An 18,425-nucleotide genomic window follows, 5' to 3' on the forward strand; every position below is an offset into this window, starting at 1 on the left:
TGAATGGCCCCCTCTTCGCTTTAAAAGTGTGTGCCCCCATGTCCAGCATGGAACTTCCCACGTATTGATCCAATACCCTCCTGAATTTGCTTCCAATGCTCGACTAGACTCTGCTTTCAGATCCAGGCGAAATAAACCACAGATTAAACCTCTCCTCTAGGCCCTTATCAAACACCTTCAATCTGGATTCTCTGATCACAGATCCCGCCCCCCCAACCCAATCCTGACCATTGGAAGCAAATTCTCCGTAACACCCTCTTCATAATAGAAGTTATCGCCTTGAAGTTGCGTGACAAGTGAGTTAACTGCAGGCTGGCTTCCAGCGTGAATGAGCAGTAATTGAGAAATCCTCCTGCTGCTGTGTAATATATATAATATACAATATATATAATTGGGACTTTGTGGCTGTTTCTGACACTGAGTGCAGATGTTGCTGGGTTCTGGCCAGCAGTTAGTTCAGAGGCAGATGTGAGTTAAGGTTCAGTTCCCCCCCACCCCCACATACTTTGGGATCTGCAGAAAGCATCAACAGGTCTGTGTGTGTGTGTTTGCAGACTTGGCCCAGATAGACAGAGCTCTCACTCCCTCTCTCCAGTATGAAGCTGCTGAGAGTTGGCCGGTCTACCCTCCAGCTCCTGCTCCCATCCCGGGGAGCTGCTAACTCCCACCGGCTCAGGGCTTGCTGCACTTTCATTGTCACAGCCTACATGCCCGAAGCGGCGGCTTTCCCCGGGGTCAGGGATTACACCGGGCTCCGCGATCACTCGGTGCAACAGCCCGACAACTTCTGGGGAGCCCTAGCCCGGGGCAGACTCTCCTGGATCAGCCCCTTCCACACGGTCAGCGACTGCGACCTGAGCCGAGGGATCATCCGCTGGTTCCAGGGAGGGCGCCTCAATGTCTCAGGTGAGTGGATCCCACGGACACTGACCCCCCCTCCCCAAATTTTCCCCTTCCATGTCGCCCTCCCCCCATCTTTCCCCTCCCTCCAAACTTCCCCTTCCCCCAAACTTACCCCTCCCTCCAAACTTCCCCCTTCCCCCAACTTTCCCCTTCCCCCAAACTTACCCCTCCCTCCAAACTTCCCCTTCCCCCAAACTTACCCCTTCCATGTCAACCCCTCAAAATTGCCCCTTCCCCCAAACTTACCCCTTCCTCCCAAACTTTCCTCTTCCACCTCTCTGCCCCTAGACTTTCCGCTTCCACTGCTCCACCTCCAAACTTTCCCCTTCCATCTCTCCTCCCCCACACAATCTTTTTCCCTTCCACTGCTCCACCAAACTTTCCACTTCCATTGCTCCCCCTTAAACTTTCCCCTTCCGCCTCCCCCCACTCCCCTCGCCATTCCACTTCCTCCCCTCTCCCCCTTCCATTTATCCCTCCTCCTCTCCACTGTCTCTATTCACCCCCTCCATCACTAACCCTCCACCTCACTTCCCCATTTTCCCCTTCCACAATCCCCTTAACTCCCCTCGCCCCACTTCCTTTCCATCGCCCCAGTTCAATCTCCCCTTCTTCCCTGCCATTTCTCCACTCCACTTCTATATAATTCCACTGCAGTCCTCATTGCCTCTTCTTTTCCTCCCTGTCTACATATTCTCTCTCTCTCTATCCTCATTCCTTCCTCCACTCCTTTTCATCCCTCTTCCATTCGTCCTCCCTCCTCTGCGCTCTCCTCTACCCACATTTCCTGCCCACTTTTCATCCTCTCTATCCCCTTCCTCTTCTCCTCCCCTCCCGCTTGCCTCCCTCTCCCTTTTCCCGTCTCTCTGTTTCCTTCCCCTTTAGTTTCTTTTTAAATTTACAATGCCATAACTCAGATATCAAAACAAAATCTGAAAGTTACAGGATTGGTTGGAAAGTTGTTGACATGCATTTAAATGAGGCTTTAAAAAAACTTGAGGTGAATAGCTCATTGTTTTACAAAGCAAAGAGTAAAAAGTTGTAGTGAAATCAAAACAAATTGTTGTATAAGGTATCCTTTGAGATAGGGAGGTAGACACTGAAAAAAAGATAGTTTAAAAAGACAGAACCATCTAGATTAGTGCATGGGTAGTAATGAGGTTTCCATGAGGGAGAAGCAGGTCATTCAGAGGAAATGAGACTTGTAACATCAGCGTACAGTTTAGCAGTCTCCAAGACAGTCAGGGTAGAAGAAAAAATGCTACAGGTGTCTCAGAAGTTAGTAAGAGTAAAGTATCAGAAGATGTTACGATGTCAGAAAGGAAGAGATTCTGTAAGGTTGTTGAAGACATTAGGTTAAGGAACATGTTACAAAATAAATGAGCTGTGTTGACAATTTGTTTAATAGTCTCAGGAAGAAATATTACCTAAAGAAGATAGCATATAGTGAATGCAGACATTTGCTGGAAAGAAACCAGATTCAGCTGTGCCAGTTGAACGGGGAACTTTAATGAGGTCTGAGTATCTGTTAAATTGTTGCTGAGAGTAAAAAGTGTTAAGTTTTTATTTCTGATATTTGATACAAGGCTGTTTTACTTAGTTCTTCAAGTAAAGTAGTTTGGCTTAGTGTTCTTTCTGAGAGTAATGAACCTTGATGTTCATCTGTTAGAAGTTCATTAGCAGCCTCTTGTGCTTTGATTGACCACCATCATAAACAAGTTTCAAAAATAAAAGTTAGGTTCTATCAAACCAAGTTTCTCTTTGGAATCTACCTTGTCCAGCACTAACATCAACTGTGATGGTAACAAAGTAGAATTTCATCAGGGATAGAGGTAAGTTGTATTCAAGAATGATCTAAGAAACTATAAAAATGAGTTCATTGGGGTAGTGATCATTAACAAGGAAATTATTATGAAGTACATTGCAGCATTTGGAATTTCAAAATGGCTTTGTCTGTTGCAGAGACTTTTCCGGGGGTGGAAAATGTGACAGTGAATTATTTGAAATCTTTGTCTAACATTATACTGACAAAATGACCAAATAAATGAAAAAATAAAGTACAAGCAGAACGTATCAGAGACAACAGGAACTGCAGATGCTAGAGAATCTGAGATTACAAGGTGTAGAGCTGGATGAACACAGCAGGCTAAGCAGCATCAGAGGAGCAGGAAAGCTGACATTTCGGGGCTAAACCCTTCATCAGAAAAGTGGGAGGGGAAGGGGAATCTGAACTAATTAGGGAGACAGGGGGAGACAGATCAAAGATGGATAGAGGAGAAGATAGGTGGAGAGGATACAGACAGGCCAAAGAGGCGGAGATGGAGTGTAGTGTGGAGTGTAGGTGGGGAGGTAGGGAAGAGATAGGTCAGTCCAGGGAGGACGACAGGACAAGGGGCGGGATGAGGTTAATAAGTAAAGTTTGCAGACGACACAAAGGTCGGAGGTGTCGTTGACAGTGTAGAGGGCTGTTGTAGGCTGCAGCGGGACATTGACAGGATGCAGAGATGGGCTGAGAGGTGGCAGATGGAGTTCAACCTGGATAAATGCGAGGTGATGCATTTTGGAAGGTCGAATTTGAAAGCTGAGTACAGGATTAAGGATAGGATTCTTGGCAGCGTGGAGGAACAGAGGGATCTTGGTGTGCAGATACATAGATCCCTTAAAATGGCCACCCAAGTGGACAGGGTTGTTAAGAAAGCATATGGTGTTTTGGCTTTCATTAACAGGGGGATTGAGTTTAAGAGTCGTGAGATCTTGTTGCAGCTCTATAAAACTTTGGTTAGACCGCACTTGGAATACTGCGTCCAGTTCTGGGCGCCCTATTATAGGAAAGATGTGGATGCTTTGGAGAGGGTTCAGAGGAGGTTTACCAGGATGCTGCCTGGACTGGAGGGCTTATCTTATGAAGAGAGGTTGACTGAGCTCGGTCTCTTTTCATTGGAGAAAAGGAGGAGGAGAGGGGACCTAATTGAGGTATACAAGATAATGAGAGGCATAGATAGAGTTGATAGCCAGAGACTATTTCCCAGGGCAGAAATGGCTAGTACGAGGGGTCATAGTTTTAAGCTGGTTGGTGGAAAGTATAGAGGGGATGTCAGAGGCAGGTTCTTTACGCAGAGAGTTGTGAGAGCATGGAATGCGTTGCCAGCAGCAGTTGTGGAAGCAAGGTCATTGGGGTCATTTAAGAGACTGCTGGACATGTATATGGTCACAGAAATTTGAGGGTGCATACATGAGGATCAATGGTCGGCACAACATTGTGGGCTGAAGAGCCTGTTCTGTGCTGTACTGTTCTATGTTCTATGTTCTATGTTCTAAGTAGGAAATGGGGATGTGGCTGGATGTAGGAGAAGGGGATAGGTGAGAGGAGGAACAGGTTAGGGAGGCAGGGACGAGCTGGGCTGGTTTTGGAATGTGGTAGGGGGAGGGGAGATTTTGAAGCTTGTGAAGTCCACATTGATCCCATTGGGCCGCAGGGTTCCCAAGCTGATTATAAGTTGCTGTTCCTGCAACCTTCGGGTAGCATCATTGTGGCACTGCAGGAGGCCCAGGATGGACATGTCATCTGAGGAATGGAGGGGGAGTTGCCGAATTTTCGATGAAGTGCCTAGGCCTGAAACGTCGGCTTTCCTGCTCCTAAGATGCTGCTTGGCCTACTGTGTTCATCCAGCTCTACGCCTTGTTATGTCTACAAGTGGAATGTGTTTCCTCAGAATCTGCTAGGAAGGGGGAGATGTCTCCGGACAGTTAAACAAATTGTTTTTTGATTGTTGATGAAGAAGGTCAAACCACTGGAGGTTCTGAATATTTTGTTTTAAAGGCCAATTCTTTCCTGATTCTTTAATTGAGGAGCAACCAAAGAAAGATTTTGAGCGATACTGGTGTAAGTCAATTGTTGATGCGAGGTGCTGATATAATTTGTCTTCCACATGGGATAATGAAGCAGGAATATTAATTGGATATATACACTAAGGTTACAAACCAGTACCCTTATATGGGGTTAGTTAAGGAGTGATATAGTAGTTGGAGTTGGAGTAGGAAGGAACCGATTCAAAACTGGTTCAACATTCAAAATTGAACTGGTTCAAAAATACTGGCATCACTGAAGGTGGTGGAACAACTCGCGGTCATATTAGTAACTACAGGAACAATATCCTGGATTGTTTTCCGGACTGTATTGTGACTAGATCTCAGGCACATAGAATTAGACAGGAAGAGAAAGACACTGTGAAAAAGGGAGATGAAATGGAAATTCGGTTATCTGATTTTGTTTTTAAGATTGAGTAAAGCAGGGGAATTTAAATGAGCCTGAGGCGGATGTAGTTAGCCCCTCTTCTTTGATAGGAATGTTACAGATTGATAAAAATCTCTTCATTCAGATCGATCAGCATTCTCAGAAATTAAATCAGCACCAGTATCTGTGTGTTATCATTTGAAAGAAAAAGGTTCACTGAGCAAATGGGCACCTTCAAATACTCCCTGATGAGGGTTGTGCAGTAGATCACATTTGATCCTACCAGAGATCCTCCAGCTCTGCCATTTACTGCCAGTACCCCAAAACTCTCCAGTTCTGCATTTGTCTTCCCTCCTTCCAGCCCCTCCTCAAACTTCACCTCTGTCTCAACATTTAGGCCTGAATGGGTCTCTGTCAAATGTGAAATGTTGCTGCAAAGCACCATGGGATGTTTTATTGTGATGTGAAAGTGCCAGTGTTGGACTGGGGCAGACAAAGTCAGAAGTCACACTACAGTCCAACAGGTTTATTTGAAATCCTCCTTTGAAGGAGCAGCGCTCCAAAAGCTTGTGATTAAAAATAAACCTGTTGGACTATAACCTGGTGTTGTCTGAGTTCTGACTATGGATTATTGTGATCTGGGGCTATATAAAGCTAAATTGTTGTTGTTAATATGCAGTGGCCGTGAGCGTGAATCCTACAGGGACAATCTGAACTGAATTTGTCCAGTGGAAAACCAGCAGGGTTGAGCTGTCACTGAATTGCCAATCAACTCTCCTCTGAAGCAACCAGCAAGCAGAGTTTCGGGCAGAGTGTAACACTAGTGGACCAGCCCCCCTGTGCCTGGCAATGTGCCATTCAGCTATCTGTCCAAAAGAAGCACAATGTTGTATGAGATCGGGAAAGTGAATGAACTGACGATTGTATTTGGAAATCACGCGACATAACCCTTCTAACAGGCTGTCCTTTCATATGTTTCACATGCTGAATTGCACCCATTAACTGCTTGCAATGACTTAGGCATTTAGTGATCGGAATAATTTATTTTCAGATACTGGTTAGTTTTGGGTTTAAAGTGTAGGAATATTGGCCCCGGATCCTCAGTTCTTCTGATGTAGCATTGCAAGAATATGCTTAGAATTGGTTTCATGGCTCCAGGGACTAGTGCAAAGCTTTCTAATATCAGGGGAAGGTAGGAGGTGAAGTACACCATCCTCAATCTGTTGTTCATCCTGTTTCTGATTTTGGCTATTGGTATACTAGGGAGAAGCAGTCACCAGGACGCTGGTACACTTCCAATACAATCACACATTCAGTTTCCGGCAGAAGTACTTTTGTGAATGATCACCCTCCTCACTCCAGCTCTGCCCATCTCCAGAAGAGGAACCATATAGGAGATTTCATCCTGCCCACTATTTGGAGTGAAATTTCATACACACAACCGAACAGCTCCCAATGTCTGTTGTGTCTGTTTGAACCAGCAGCTTGAGATCACTATAGTAGAAGTGTATATTTAACTGTTAACAATTGCCTCTGTATTCACTTATACAAACAAGCAGCTTCGTTCAAAAGGTCAAATGTACCTTGTCAACACACAGGCTGTAGATCGACAGATAAAGAAGCAGCTAAATGATAAATTCTTATCAACAGCTTCAAAACATTTTTAAACAGTGCGAAACTTGTAACTGTTGATGTTGAAATGGATTTGCATATACTCGAACAAGCAAGGCAGGAAGTTAGTTAATAGAGTCATAGAGTCACACAGGACAGAAACAGGCCATTTGGCCCAACTCGTCCATACTGTTCAGGTTTCCTAAGCTGAACTGGTCCCATTTGCCTGTTTTTGGCCCATATCCCTCTAAACCTTTCCTATTTGTACCTGTCCAAATGTCTTTCAACTGTTGTAATTATAACCGCTTCTACCACTTCTCCAGCAGGTCGGGCCATGCATGTACTGTTTGCGGGTACAGCAATCCATTAGGAAGACACCGAATCAATAGGTTCTAACAGTAGACTGTAATAGTCTTGGTCAGTTCCTCCACATACTGTTGATGGAGACAATCATAGAAATTTTACGATACAGGAGGCCACTGGCCCCATCGTGCCACCAGTGGCTCTTCAGGTGAGCGTCATCACCTCGTGCCAATCTCCTGCCTTTACATTCTTTTTATCCAATCCAAAAAAAAAACAGACATTGCCGGAAGTTCTCAGCAGGTAGGGCAGCATCTATGGAGAGAAATCAGAGTTAATGTTTCGGGTCAAGTGACCCTTCCTCAGATGCTGCCAGACCCGCTGAGATCATCCACCAATTTCTGTTTTTGTGTCTGATTTCCAGCATCTGCAGTGCTTTCAGTTTTTCTTTTAATCCAATCATCCCGTATCCCTCTTAGTACTAGACAAGTTTGTATTCCTACCTTTAACTGCACATTTATGACCAGATATAACAGCCAGTATCATGGGATTTTGACAATCTGTGCTGATAGGTTGTTGTCTATATAACAGTAAAATCTGGAGCACAGAATCAAAGATAAAGTCACTATTGCCTAAGCAGACCATAGGACAGAATCACAGAGACTTACAAACCAGGAACAATTCTTCATCCCAGCTTCTGGGTTTCTGCCAGCCACTCCAGTTTCCTCCCACAGTCCAAGGATGTGCATGTTAGGTGGATTGGACATGCTAAACTGCCCAGAGTGTCAGGGATGTGCAGGCTGGGTGATTTGCCATGGGGAATGTGGGTTATGGGAATAGGGAATGTGTCTGTGTGGGATGCTCTTAGGAGGGTACATGCAAACTCGATGAACACACTGTAGGCATTCTATGATTCTCTAGCTTGTTGCCTTTCTGTATAAGCACAATCCTGCTAATATTTCTATTTATCAAACAGCAGTCTTAATTGCCTTGTAACAGAGTTAAAAACCTTTATTGCAGCAATGACTTTCTGCACAGAATTTCACTTCTTGAACCACCCACTGCAAATCCTTTAAATCTATTGATAAATATTAACAACCGTTAGAAACCATCTTCCCCTATATCCTTGAGCCACTGGCCCAGGTTCTCTGGTCATAGTGAGGAAGAAGCAAATATTGTTGTTTGCTACCATTGCCCCACTAAAGCTGTCAATTTCTAGAGTCAGTATTTATTGCGCATTGCTAATTGCTTGTTGTGAGAAGCAGCCTTCTTGAACAACTGCCAGTCCCAATGGTGTGTGTTTCACAGAGGAACTTGCAAGTGGTGGTGTTCAGAAATACCTGCTATCATCTGACTTCACATGTACCTTTCAATGATCTGCATATTTGTAACTCAGAGTCCCTACTCCATTGGTGACCACACCTGGCAAAATCTGAAGAAGGATCCCGACCCAAAACATCAACATTTGTGCTCCTCTGTTGCTACCTAACCTGCTGTGTTCCCCTAGCTCCACACGGTGTTATCCCTGCTCCAGCATCAGCAGTTCTTACTATCTCTGATAAAATGTATTTCCCTATTCATATTTACTGTTTAAAGAAATAGGTTTTTATTCCCCTATATTTGTAGAAGTGGTACACCGGTATGGTGATGTCATCTATTTGGGCAGTTTACTAAACTAGGCACTGGAATTAAGCTGAGCAAATGCTCATATGGTAGAAATAGTCTGATTGTACAGTTTTATCCTGAATTATAAATTCCTTTGTCCACTGAATTACAATCTCATAGTTTGAAACTCTGGCCAGGCTTGTATCTCAGTGCCATACTGAGTGAGCACTGCGTTATTGAGACATCCTCTGGACATGGTGCTAAATCCAGGTCTTACTGTTTCTTGTTGCTGTTAACTACCTCAAGGGGCTACTCAAAGCAGAGTGACTGCTAATCTGAATCATCTGTTTCCCCTCAACCATTGTGATTAACCTCGTACCAAAGGCAAAATGCTGTAGCTGCTGCAAATACCTGGATAAATGCGAGGTGATGCATTTTGGAAGGTCGAATTTGAAAGCTGAGTACAGGATTAAGGATAGGATTCTTGGCAGCGTGGAGGAACAGAGGGATCTTGGTGTGCAGATACATAGATCCCTTAAAATGGCCACCCAAGTGGACAGGGTTGTTAAGAAAGCATATGGTGTTTTGGCTTTCATTAACAGGGGGATTGAGTTTAAGAGTCGTGAGATCTTGTTGCAGCTCTATAAAACTTTGGTTAGACCGCACTTGGAATACTGCGTCCAGTTCTGGGCGCCCTATTATAGGAAAGATGTGGATGCTTTGGAGAGGGTTCAGAGGAGGTTTACCAGGATGCTGCCTGGACTGGAGGGCTTATCTTATGAAGAGAGGTTGACTGAGCTCGGTCTCTTTTCATTGGAGAAAAGGAGGAGGAGAGGGGACCTAATTGAGGTATACAAGATAATGAGAGGCATAGATAGAGTTGATAGCCAGAGACTATTTCCCAGGGCAGAAATGGCTAGTACGAGGGGTCATAGTTTTAAGCTGGTTGGTGGAAAGTATAGAGGGGATGTCAGAGGCAGGTTCTTTACGCAGAGAGTTGTGAGAGCATGGAATGCGTTGCCAGCAGCAGTTGTGGAAGCAAGGTCATTGGAGTCATTTAAGAGACTGCTGGACATGTATATGGTCACAGAAATTTGAGGGTGCATACATGAGGATCAATGGTCGGCACAACATTGTGGGCTGAAGGGCCCGTTCTGTGCTGTACTGTTCTATGTTCTATGTTCTATCTAAATCTGACATGAAAGGCGGAAATTTCTGGAAATGTTCTGCAGCTTTCAGATGGAGGAAATCATATCTGGTGAATGTGCAGGAAATCTTTGAAGGTGCACCACTTGTAGCCTCATCCATCGAAGATCTAAATGGTCAACTTCTGCTCAGTAAGAGTGAAGGTGTGAGTGATATCTCAATGTGATTGAGTATCTGCAAAGGGTATTGCTGGGAAAATGGTTAGCTTTGTTTGCTGTTTATGATAGGATCTTTCAAAAGTGTCGTAAAAATAGATTTTTTTATTCTTTTGCGCAATAAACTTATGATCTTTCCTTAAAAGTACAATGACTGTCTCATGTGAATAAATCCAGTGGCTGGTAACCACATTGCAAAAATAAAATTTATGGTGAGGAGAGAAACAGAATTTAAAAACACTTCAGATCGCAGCTCTTCCTTTAGCTGCAGGTGTGTACCTCATTTCTGCTTGTCAGCTTTTAGTGTTTGCAATTACCACAGTAATCTCCATGGTGTTCAGAACTGTGCTTCAATATAACTCATTTTCTTTAATAGGGAGTGGGCATCATTGGAAAGGCCTGCAATTGTTGCCTGTCCCTAATTGCTCTTGATCTGAGAGACTTTTTGGAGCCACTTCAGAGTGTACTTAAGAGAGAACCACATTACTGTAGGTCTGTAGGTCAGACCAGGTAAGGATGGCAGATTTCCCTCCCCAAAGGGCATTAGTGAATCAAGTGGATTCATACAAGAAGTGATAGTTATCACCAAGACTGACTTTTTAATTACTGAGTTTATTATTTGAGATACTGTGATGGTAGCTGTTCCCAAACCTATAGCCTGGTTCTCTGGATGGCTAATTCAGTGACGAGACTGACCTTCTCTGCAACCCTCTCGCTCACAATTGACTGTGTACTTTGGGAGAACCCATGTCGAGGTCAGAAGGGCAGGTCCATTATAACAGAAGGAAAACTTTTAGTTTGTTGGAATTTTAAAGTCATCAGAGCTGTTTTTAAAAAAATCTTACGCCCTCTTAGCACCTCAAAATGATCAAAGTCAGAGAAAAATGATTGAGTCAGCCCTTGCATGAGTGTCGGGAAAAGCAGCAATTGAGAATATCACTAAAATGTGGTAAATAAGTATGGATACTAGAAATCTGAAACAAGAACAGAAATTGCTGGAGAAATTCAGGTAGTCTGACAGCATCTGTGAAGAGAAAGCAGAGTTAGTGTTTCAAGTCCAGCAAGCCTTCATCAGAATTTCAGATGGAGGGAATCACATCTGGTAAATGGACACCACTTGCAACCTCATCCATCCAGCATCCAAATAGTCCATGTCTGCTCCTATTTTGTAACTCAGTAAGAAATATCAAAGTGAAAATGTGAGTGATATCTCAATATGGGGTTGAGTGTCTGCAAAGGCTATTGCTAGGAAAAATGAGTAGTTTTGTTTGCTGTTTATGGTAAGGTCTTTCAAAATTGCCATAAAAATAGCTTTTTTTATAATTTTGTGTAATAAACTTACATTATTTTCTTAAAAGTAGATTGACTGCCTCATGCGAATACTTTCAGTGATTGGTGATCAAATTGCAAAAATAAAGATTACAGGGTATCAAGCCAAGTCTTGTTGTGGAACTTGACCTGCCCACTATTGCCATCAGCTGGGATCATAACATCGATTGGCCCCTTTTCTTTCCACTTTACCTTCCTACAAAACTATCAGGTACTTGTTCCAACAAGGATTAATCCTTTCCTTTGTGATTTCGCACAAACAGTGAACTGCGTAGACCGCCATGTCCACACCTCTCCAGACAAGGTGGCTTTAATCTGGGAGAGAGATGAACCTGGTGCTCAAGTGAAGATTACCTACAGGTCAGTGTGGAGACAGGCATGTTAAGATTATTAGAGTTGGTAACAAACCCAGAGATTTGAAATGCGGAGTACTTTTTTAAAAACGATGGCTAAGTTGCTAAATGTTCAAGGGCTGGCCATGTACAGGGTGTGAAGAATGTTAGCACGCAGGTCCAATAAGCAATTAGGGAGGCAAATAGTATGTTGGCCTTTATTGCAAGAGGATTGGAATACAAAATGATGAAGCCTCATTACAAATTTTTTGTTATTCATTCTCTGGCGAGGCCAGCATTTATTATCCGTCCCTAATTTCCCAGAGGGCAGATAAGTGTCACCTATACTGCTGTAGGTCTGAAGTCAAATATGAGCCAGACCAGGTAAGGGTGGCCGTTTCCAGATGGGTTTTTCAATCAGCAACCAATTCATGGCCATCATTAGACTCCTAATTGCAGATTTTTATTGAATTCAAATTCCACCAAATGCTGTGGTGGGATTCCAACCTGTGTCCCCAATACATTAGAGATAACAAGGTGTAGAGCTGGATGAACACAGCAGGCCAAGCAGCATCAGAGGAGCAGGAAGGCTGACGTTTTGGGCCAAGACCCTTTTTCAGAAATCTGAAGGGTCTAGGCCCAAAATGTCAGCCTTCCTGCTCCTCTGATGCTGCTTGGCCTGCTGTGTTCATCCAGCTCTACACCTTGTTGCCTCAGATTCTTCAGCATCTGCAGTTCCCACTATCTCTGTCCCCAGTACATTACTTGGGATCTCTGGATTAACAGTCGAGCGATGATACCACTGGGTCGCTGCCTCCCCCAGGCTCTTACAAAGTCCTATCTAGAGCACTGTTTGCAGATTTGCTTTCTATCTTTGTGGAAAGGTCTACTTGTCTTGGAGAAGGTATAGCGAGGGTTTACTAGATTGACAGCTACGACATGCCTAGGTTTAATTTCGAGACTCAGAATGAAACTCCAGTTTGCTGCTTGTTCATCCAGACTCTCATCTGGGATGCTGGGCAGCTATCCACCATGACCACCAGGTTAGACTGACAATTTGAGGCAAATGATAGGAGCAGCAGTAGATGACCAGAGCTTGTTCATGTGTATGGCTGATCTTTAGACTTGGTGCCACTGCACAGAGGTCCTTGCAGTAGCAAACACTTCTGCCTGTGGTTCATGGGAGAATCCAGTGAATGGGGCGCTGTAGGAACATAGTGCATGGACGAGTTTGGGAAGAGAGTATGAGAAACCTCCCTTGGGCTCATGGAGAGAACATACTGTATACCCTGGCAAAACCGACCCTGAGCTGACATCTGTTAACACTCAGCCCGAGAGGGTTGTCCTGTGTTGAATGGCCAAGCAAATTGGGGCTGACATTTGCCAGAGTTTTAGAAGAACGTGAGGAAACATGACAGAGGCATGCATTGGTCTGACTGGGGCTTGATAGGGTAGTGCCAGTGCTTTAGGACTGAGATGGGAAGATGTTAGTTCACTTTGTGAACTTTTGGAGTTTGGAGGGTTCGTCAACTGTCCCAAAATGACCAAGCACCTCAGGAAATTGGCATCAATCTCCCGGTGGCTAAAGAGAGTGCTCTGGGAGGCTTTAAACTGCAATATCATGGAATAACTTGCCAAGGCAACTTTGCTTATCTCTTAGACATAGTAGGAACTGCTGATGCTGGAGCCTGAGATAACAAGTTGTAGAGTTGGAGGAACACAGCAGGCCGAGCAGCATTGGAGGAGCAGGAAGGCTGACATTGTGGGGCAGGACCCTTCTTCAGGGATCTTTTCTGAAGAAGGCTCCAGACCCAAAACGTCAGCTTTCCTGCACCTCTGTTGCTGCCTGGCCTGCTGTGTTCCTCCAGCTCCACACTGTGTTATATCTTCTCCTCTGTGCCATCCCTCTTGCAGGTAGCACATGCTGCACATGTAGATGGACCAGGCTTTTGCCCTTAGTGCTTGTGGTGTCAATGGCCACAGACTTTGGGTGCTGTCCCTGGATATCACTGAGATTCAAAACTGAATGCAAATGACAATTGTTGAACTTAAGCTTTCCAACTGATTATTCATCTAATTATGACTTTGAATCTCTGAACCAATGCTGAGAATTACAGAGCAATAGGTTTTGATTTATTTGAACGGTGTTTAGATTTGCTTTTAATTCATTTCCGGGATGAGGGCCTCGCTGGCCAGGCAGCATTTATTGCCCATTACTAATTGCCCAGGGGACAGTTAAGAGTCAAACACATTGCTGTGGGTTTGGAGTCACATGTAGATTGCTAGACCGCAGTTTCCTTCTCTGAAGGACATTAGTGAACCAGATGCTGTTTGTTTGTATCCTCAACGGTCGGCATTAGATTCATAAAAACCAAAAGAACTGTGGATTCTGTAAATCAGGAACAAAAACAAAGTTGCTGGAACAGCTCAGCAGGTCTGGCAGCATCTGTGAAGGCAAAGACAGAGTTAATGTTTTGTGTCTGGTGGCCCTTCCTCAGAGCCCTTCCTTCATTATACTCTTAATTCCAGATATTTATTGAATTCAAACTCCACCCTCTGCTGTGGCAGGATTCAAACCCAGGTCACTGGTTATCTTGGTGATATTACCTTGGTAATTAGCAGCCAAGCGATAATACCATTAGGTCATCGCCTCCCCTGATTAGAGACTGAGATCGCCAAACGTCCCTCCCCCCTCCAAGCATTGCTGTTTCTCCAGCATATCAGACTGTACTTTGATCATCCACAGCTCGTGAATAAAATTTGTTTTTTAAAAAAGAATCTGTTGATTTTGGCAGGTTTTTAATCTGGTGAGGTAAGGGTTAACACATGAAAAACACGGAAAGCTATAAAAACTCAGCAGGTCTGTTGCATCTATGGATAGAGGAACAGAGTTAATGTTTCAGATCCAGTGTGACTTCTTCCCAGGAAGACTCAAAACATTAACTCTGTTTCTCCATCCATGGTTCATTCTCTTCTGGGTGATGATATCTCCAACAATACACCACTCACTGAGCACTGCCAGTCTAGTCACTGAATTGTGGTTTGAAACCAAGCCTTTCTGATTTCTGTTCTGAGAGTGCTACCTATTGATTGTAACACCTCAGTTCATGCCTTTGTACTTGTCCAAATGAAGTTGCCAAGCAGTCACAGACAATCTTTTCAACTTCAGTTTCGCCCCAGTGTGTGAGAAAGGCTCGTGTCATGTCAGCCATTGCAATTGCTGTACACGAATGGCAGGCAGCAGATTATCACATCATTGGTCTCAGGTTACAGGAAGACCCGCTGGGCGTCCGTGGGAAGGTGGTGAGAGGTTCACAGGTCACTGACGTCTTAATTCTGTCTGATCAGGCAGCTCCTGGAGGTGACGTGTCGTCTGGCCAACACTCTGAAAAGGCAAGGTGTCCGCAAAGGTGATCGAGTGGTCATCTACATGCCAGCCTCACCAATCGCTGTGGCATCGATGCTGGCCTGTGCCCGAATTGGAGCCATACACACTGTGGTGTTTGCAGGATTCAGTGCAGAGGCTTTAGCTGATAGGATTCGAGATGGTGAGAGACTATCACTTTTATTTATCTTCCTTTTCCACACTTTCTTTATAAGTTCTGTCGGTTTAAGCTTTTTAACACTTTGCCTTTTATTTAAAGATAACTCTCGAGGGCCTATACAAAAACAAAGTTGCTGGAGAAGCTCAGCAGGTCTGGCAGCATCTGTGAAGGAAAAAAGAGTTAACTTCTTCAGAGGAAGGGTCACTGGATCTGAAATGTTAATTCTTTTTTCTTTCACAGATGCTGCCAGACCTGCTGAGCTTTTGCAGCGACTTCATTTATGTTCCTGATTTACAGCATTCGCAGTTCTTTAGGTTCTTCTTTAGGGCCTATTTCTTTGCTACTTTTTGCCAATGCCTCAGATTGCAAAGTAGGAAGCTATAACTAGGAAAAAGCTACAGAATTAGCACATGAGAAACAGGGAAACCTGCTAAAACTCAGCAGGTCCAGCAGCGTCTGTGGAGAGAGAAACAGAGTAAATGATTTGAATATTTCTGGAAAGAAGTCACATTGGATCCAAAACGTTAACTCTGCTTCTGTCTCCACAGATGCTGCCAGACCTGCTGAGTTTCTCTAGCACTTTCTGTTTTTATTTCAGACTTGCAGCATCCGCAGCATTTTAATTGAGGTGTTAGCACATTTTCTACAAATTGCAGTGGTATCTTCAGATGATTATAAATGCACGTGGAGTGGACATGAGAGAGAATTCTGACTTTTTTAGCTGTTGAAAAGGCAGGGTCAGTCTCAGATGGTTAGTCTCGTCAACTGTGAGTCGGAGATGAATGGACATTCATGGGCCCTTATGTCCAGAAGGAGTTGATGCAGCTCTTAGTGTCTGGAAAGGCCATTGACCTAAACAAGTTAGCTCAGTTTCTGTCTGTAGATAACAACTGCCCTGCTGAGTATTGCTGGCATTTTCTGTTTTTACTGAAATGTTCCAACATCTGTGGTGTTTCGCTTCAGTAAATGTGATGGCTGCAATGTCCCTTTATTCTTCAACAACAACAAAACCAGAAGTTGCTGGGAAATCTCAGCAGGTCTGTGAAGAAAAAAAATCAGAGTTAACGTTTCGGGTCCGATGATCCTTCTTCAGAACTGATGATAGCTGGGAAAATGTCAGTTTATCGGCAGAAAAAAAGAATCTTTATTCTTCTACACTTACAAACTTACACAATGGGATTATCAGGCGACCGTTCAGCCCCTCGAGCCTGTTCTGTCATTCAATGAAATTAGTCGATCAGTTTGTGTTTTGAGTTCCACATTCCCTGACTATCCCTGATATTAATTGATACGCCTACCTCCACCTTACAAGTGTTCAATGACCACCACCCCCCCCCCCCACCCCCCAACCTCCACTGTCTTCTGAGGCAGAGCTCCAAAGTCCCACCATTCCCTCGGAGTAAAAAAACAGTCATGTCTGACCTAAAAGGGTGACCTCTAATTATAAAACAGTCAGGACTCACCCACAGGAGGAAGCATCATTTCTGCATGCAGCTTGTTGATGGAAAGTGATGGCCTAGTGATGTTGTCATTATGCTATTAATTTTAACACCTAAGTCACATCCAGGGATCTGAGTTCAAACTCCCCCATGGCAGATGATTAGAGTTTGAATTCCATTAAAAAAAAACTGGACAGGAAGACAGGAGTTCATTCATGTCCAATTTAGGGAAAAAAATCTGCCAACTTTACGTGGTCTGGCCTACATACACCTGCAGATCCACTGCAATGTCGTTGACTGTGAGCTGTATTGACATCCTTGCTTAAATATGGATTTCACAATGGATTTTACTTTAAGGAGCTACAGGGTGAATTGAAAAAAAGAAAATAAGGAAGCAAAGAGGGATCACAAAATAAGTAATGACTGGTAAAATTAGGGAAAAATCCAGAGCTGTTTTATCAGTACATTAAGAGGACATGATGACTGTAAAAAATGGTTGGTCCTATCAGAGAAATACATGGTAACTTGTGCATGGAGGCAAAAGATGGGGTGGCGCGGTGGCTCAGTGGTTAGCACCAGGGACCTGGGTTTGATCCCAGCCTTTGGCGACTGCCTGTGTGGAGTTTGCACATTCTCCCTGTGCCTGCCTGGGTGCTCCGGCTTCCTCCCAAAGTCCAGAGATGTGCAGGTTAGGTGGATTGGCCGTGGGAAATTGCTCCAGAGTGGCCAGTGATGTGCAGGCTATGTGCATTAGCCATGAGTATTGCAGGATTGTAAGGATAGGGCAGGGGGATGAGTCTGGGTGGGATACTCTTTAGAGGGTTGGTATGGATTAGATGGGCCAAATGGCCGGCTTCCACACTGTAGGAATTCTAAGGTGTGACAGGATTCCATATTCCTTTGGCCTCACAAAGACGAGGGATGATGCAAACATTCTGGTTACAAAAGAGGAATGTGAAATCGCAGGTAAGATAAGCAAAATATGAAGGAACGTATGGGAGGAACTGCCCACCTTGAAGGTGGATAAATCACAGTGGCCCAATGAATTGTATCCCAGGCTGTCAAAGGAAGCCAAGGAGGAAATAACCTATGCCTGACAGCCATTTTCAAATTCTCATTCAGTACAGGAGAGATACCAGAGGAGTAGTAATCTGTTAAACATAATTAAAAAGGGTGAAGGGGATAGGGCAAATAACCATAGGCTGGTCAGTCTGAAATTATTATTGAGAGATAGAATTGACTGTCATTTAGCAAGACATGGATTAAACAAGGACAGTCAGTATGGTTTCAGTAAGGGAATGTTGCATCTTGCTAACTTAATTGTGTTTTTTTGAGGAAGTAACAAGGAGGATAGGTGAGGATAGTGTGGCGGATGCTGTCTCCGTGGATTTTACTAAGGCATTTGACAAAGTTTCACATGGTAGACTTGCCAGAAAAACTAAAGCCCATGGGATAATGGGAATGTGGCAAGTTGGATCCAAAATTAGGTCAGTGACAGGAAACAAAGGATAATGGTCAGTTGGCTGTTTTTGCAAAAGGAGAGTGGTTTCCAGCGATATTCCACAGGGATAAGTCTGAGGTCCCTTGTTGTTTATGCTATATATTAATTATTTGGAATTGATTGGGAAATCTGCAGATAACACAAAACTTGGTCACATCGTTGGTACAGGATGGCTGGATGATATCAATGATTTGGTTGAATGGGCAGAAAAGTGGCAAATGGAATGCAGGCTAGGAAAATGCAAGGTTATGCATTTGGGAAGAGC

General features: G+C 44.0%; 1 protein-coding gene across 2 annotated transcripts in view; it reads left to right on the forward strand.

The window, feature by feature from the left end:
• The first annotated feature begins 278 nt into the window (after nt 1-278).
• LOC125455530 (acetyl-coenzyme A synthetase 2-like, mitochondrial) overlaps nt 279-18,425 on the forward strand; it is a 77,178-nt gene continuing 59,031 nt past the window's right edge. The window contains exons 1-3 of one of the 2 annotated variants that reach the window (XM_059649034.1): nt 279-906; nt 11,607-11,703; nt 15,024-15,223. In XM_059649034.1, coding sequence (XP_059505017.1) covers nt 597-906; nt 11,607-11,703; nt 15,024-15,223 — 607 coding nt within the window. In that variant the 5' untranslated portion in view covers nt 279-596. The remainder of the gene's footprint in view (nt 907-11,606; nt 11,704-15,023; nt 15,224-18,425) is intronic. The other variant, XM_059649033.1, reaches the window with a different exon arrangement.

Source organism: Stegostoma tigrinum, chromosome 10 (assembly GCF_030684315.1).
Source record: "Stegostoma tigrinum isolate sSteTig4 chromosome 10, sSteTig4.hap1, whole genome shotgun sequence".
NCBI lineage: Eukaryota > Metazoa > Chordata > Chondrichthyes > Orectolobiformes > Stegostomatidae > Stegostoma > Stegostoma tigrinum.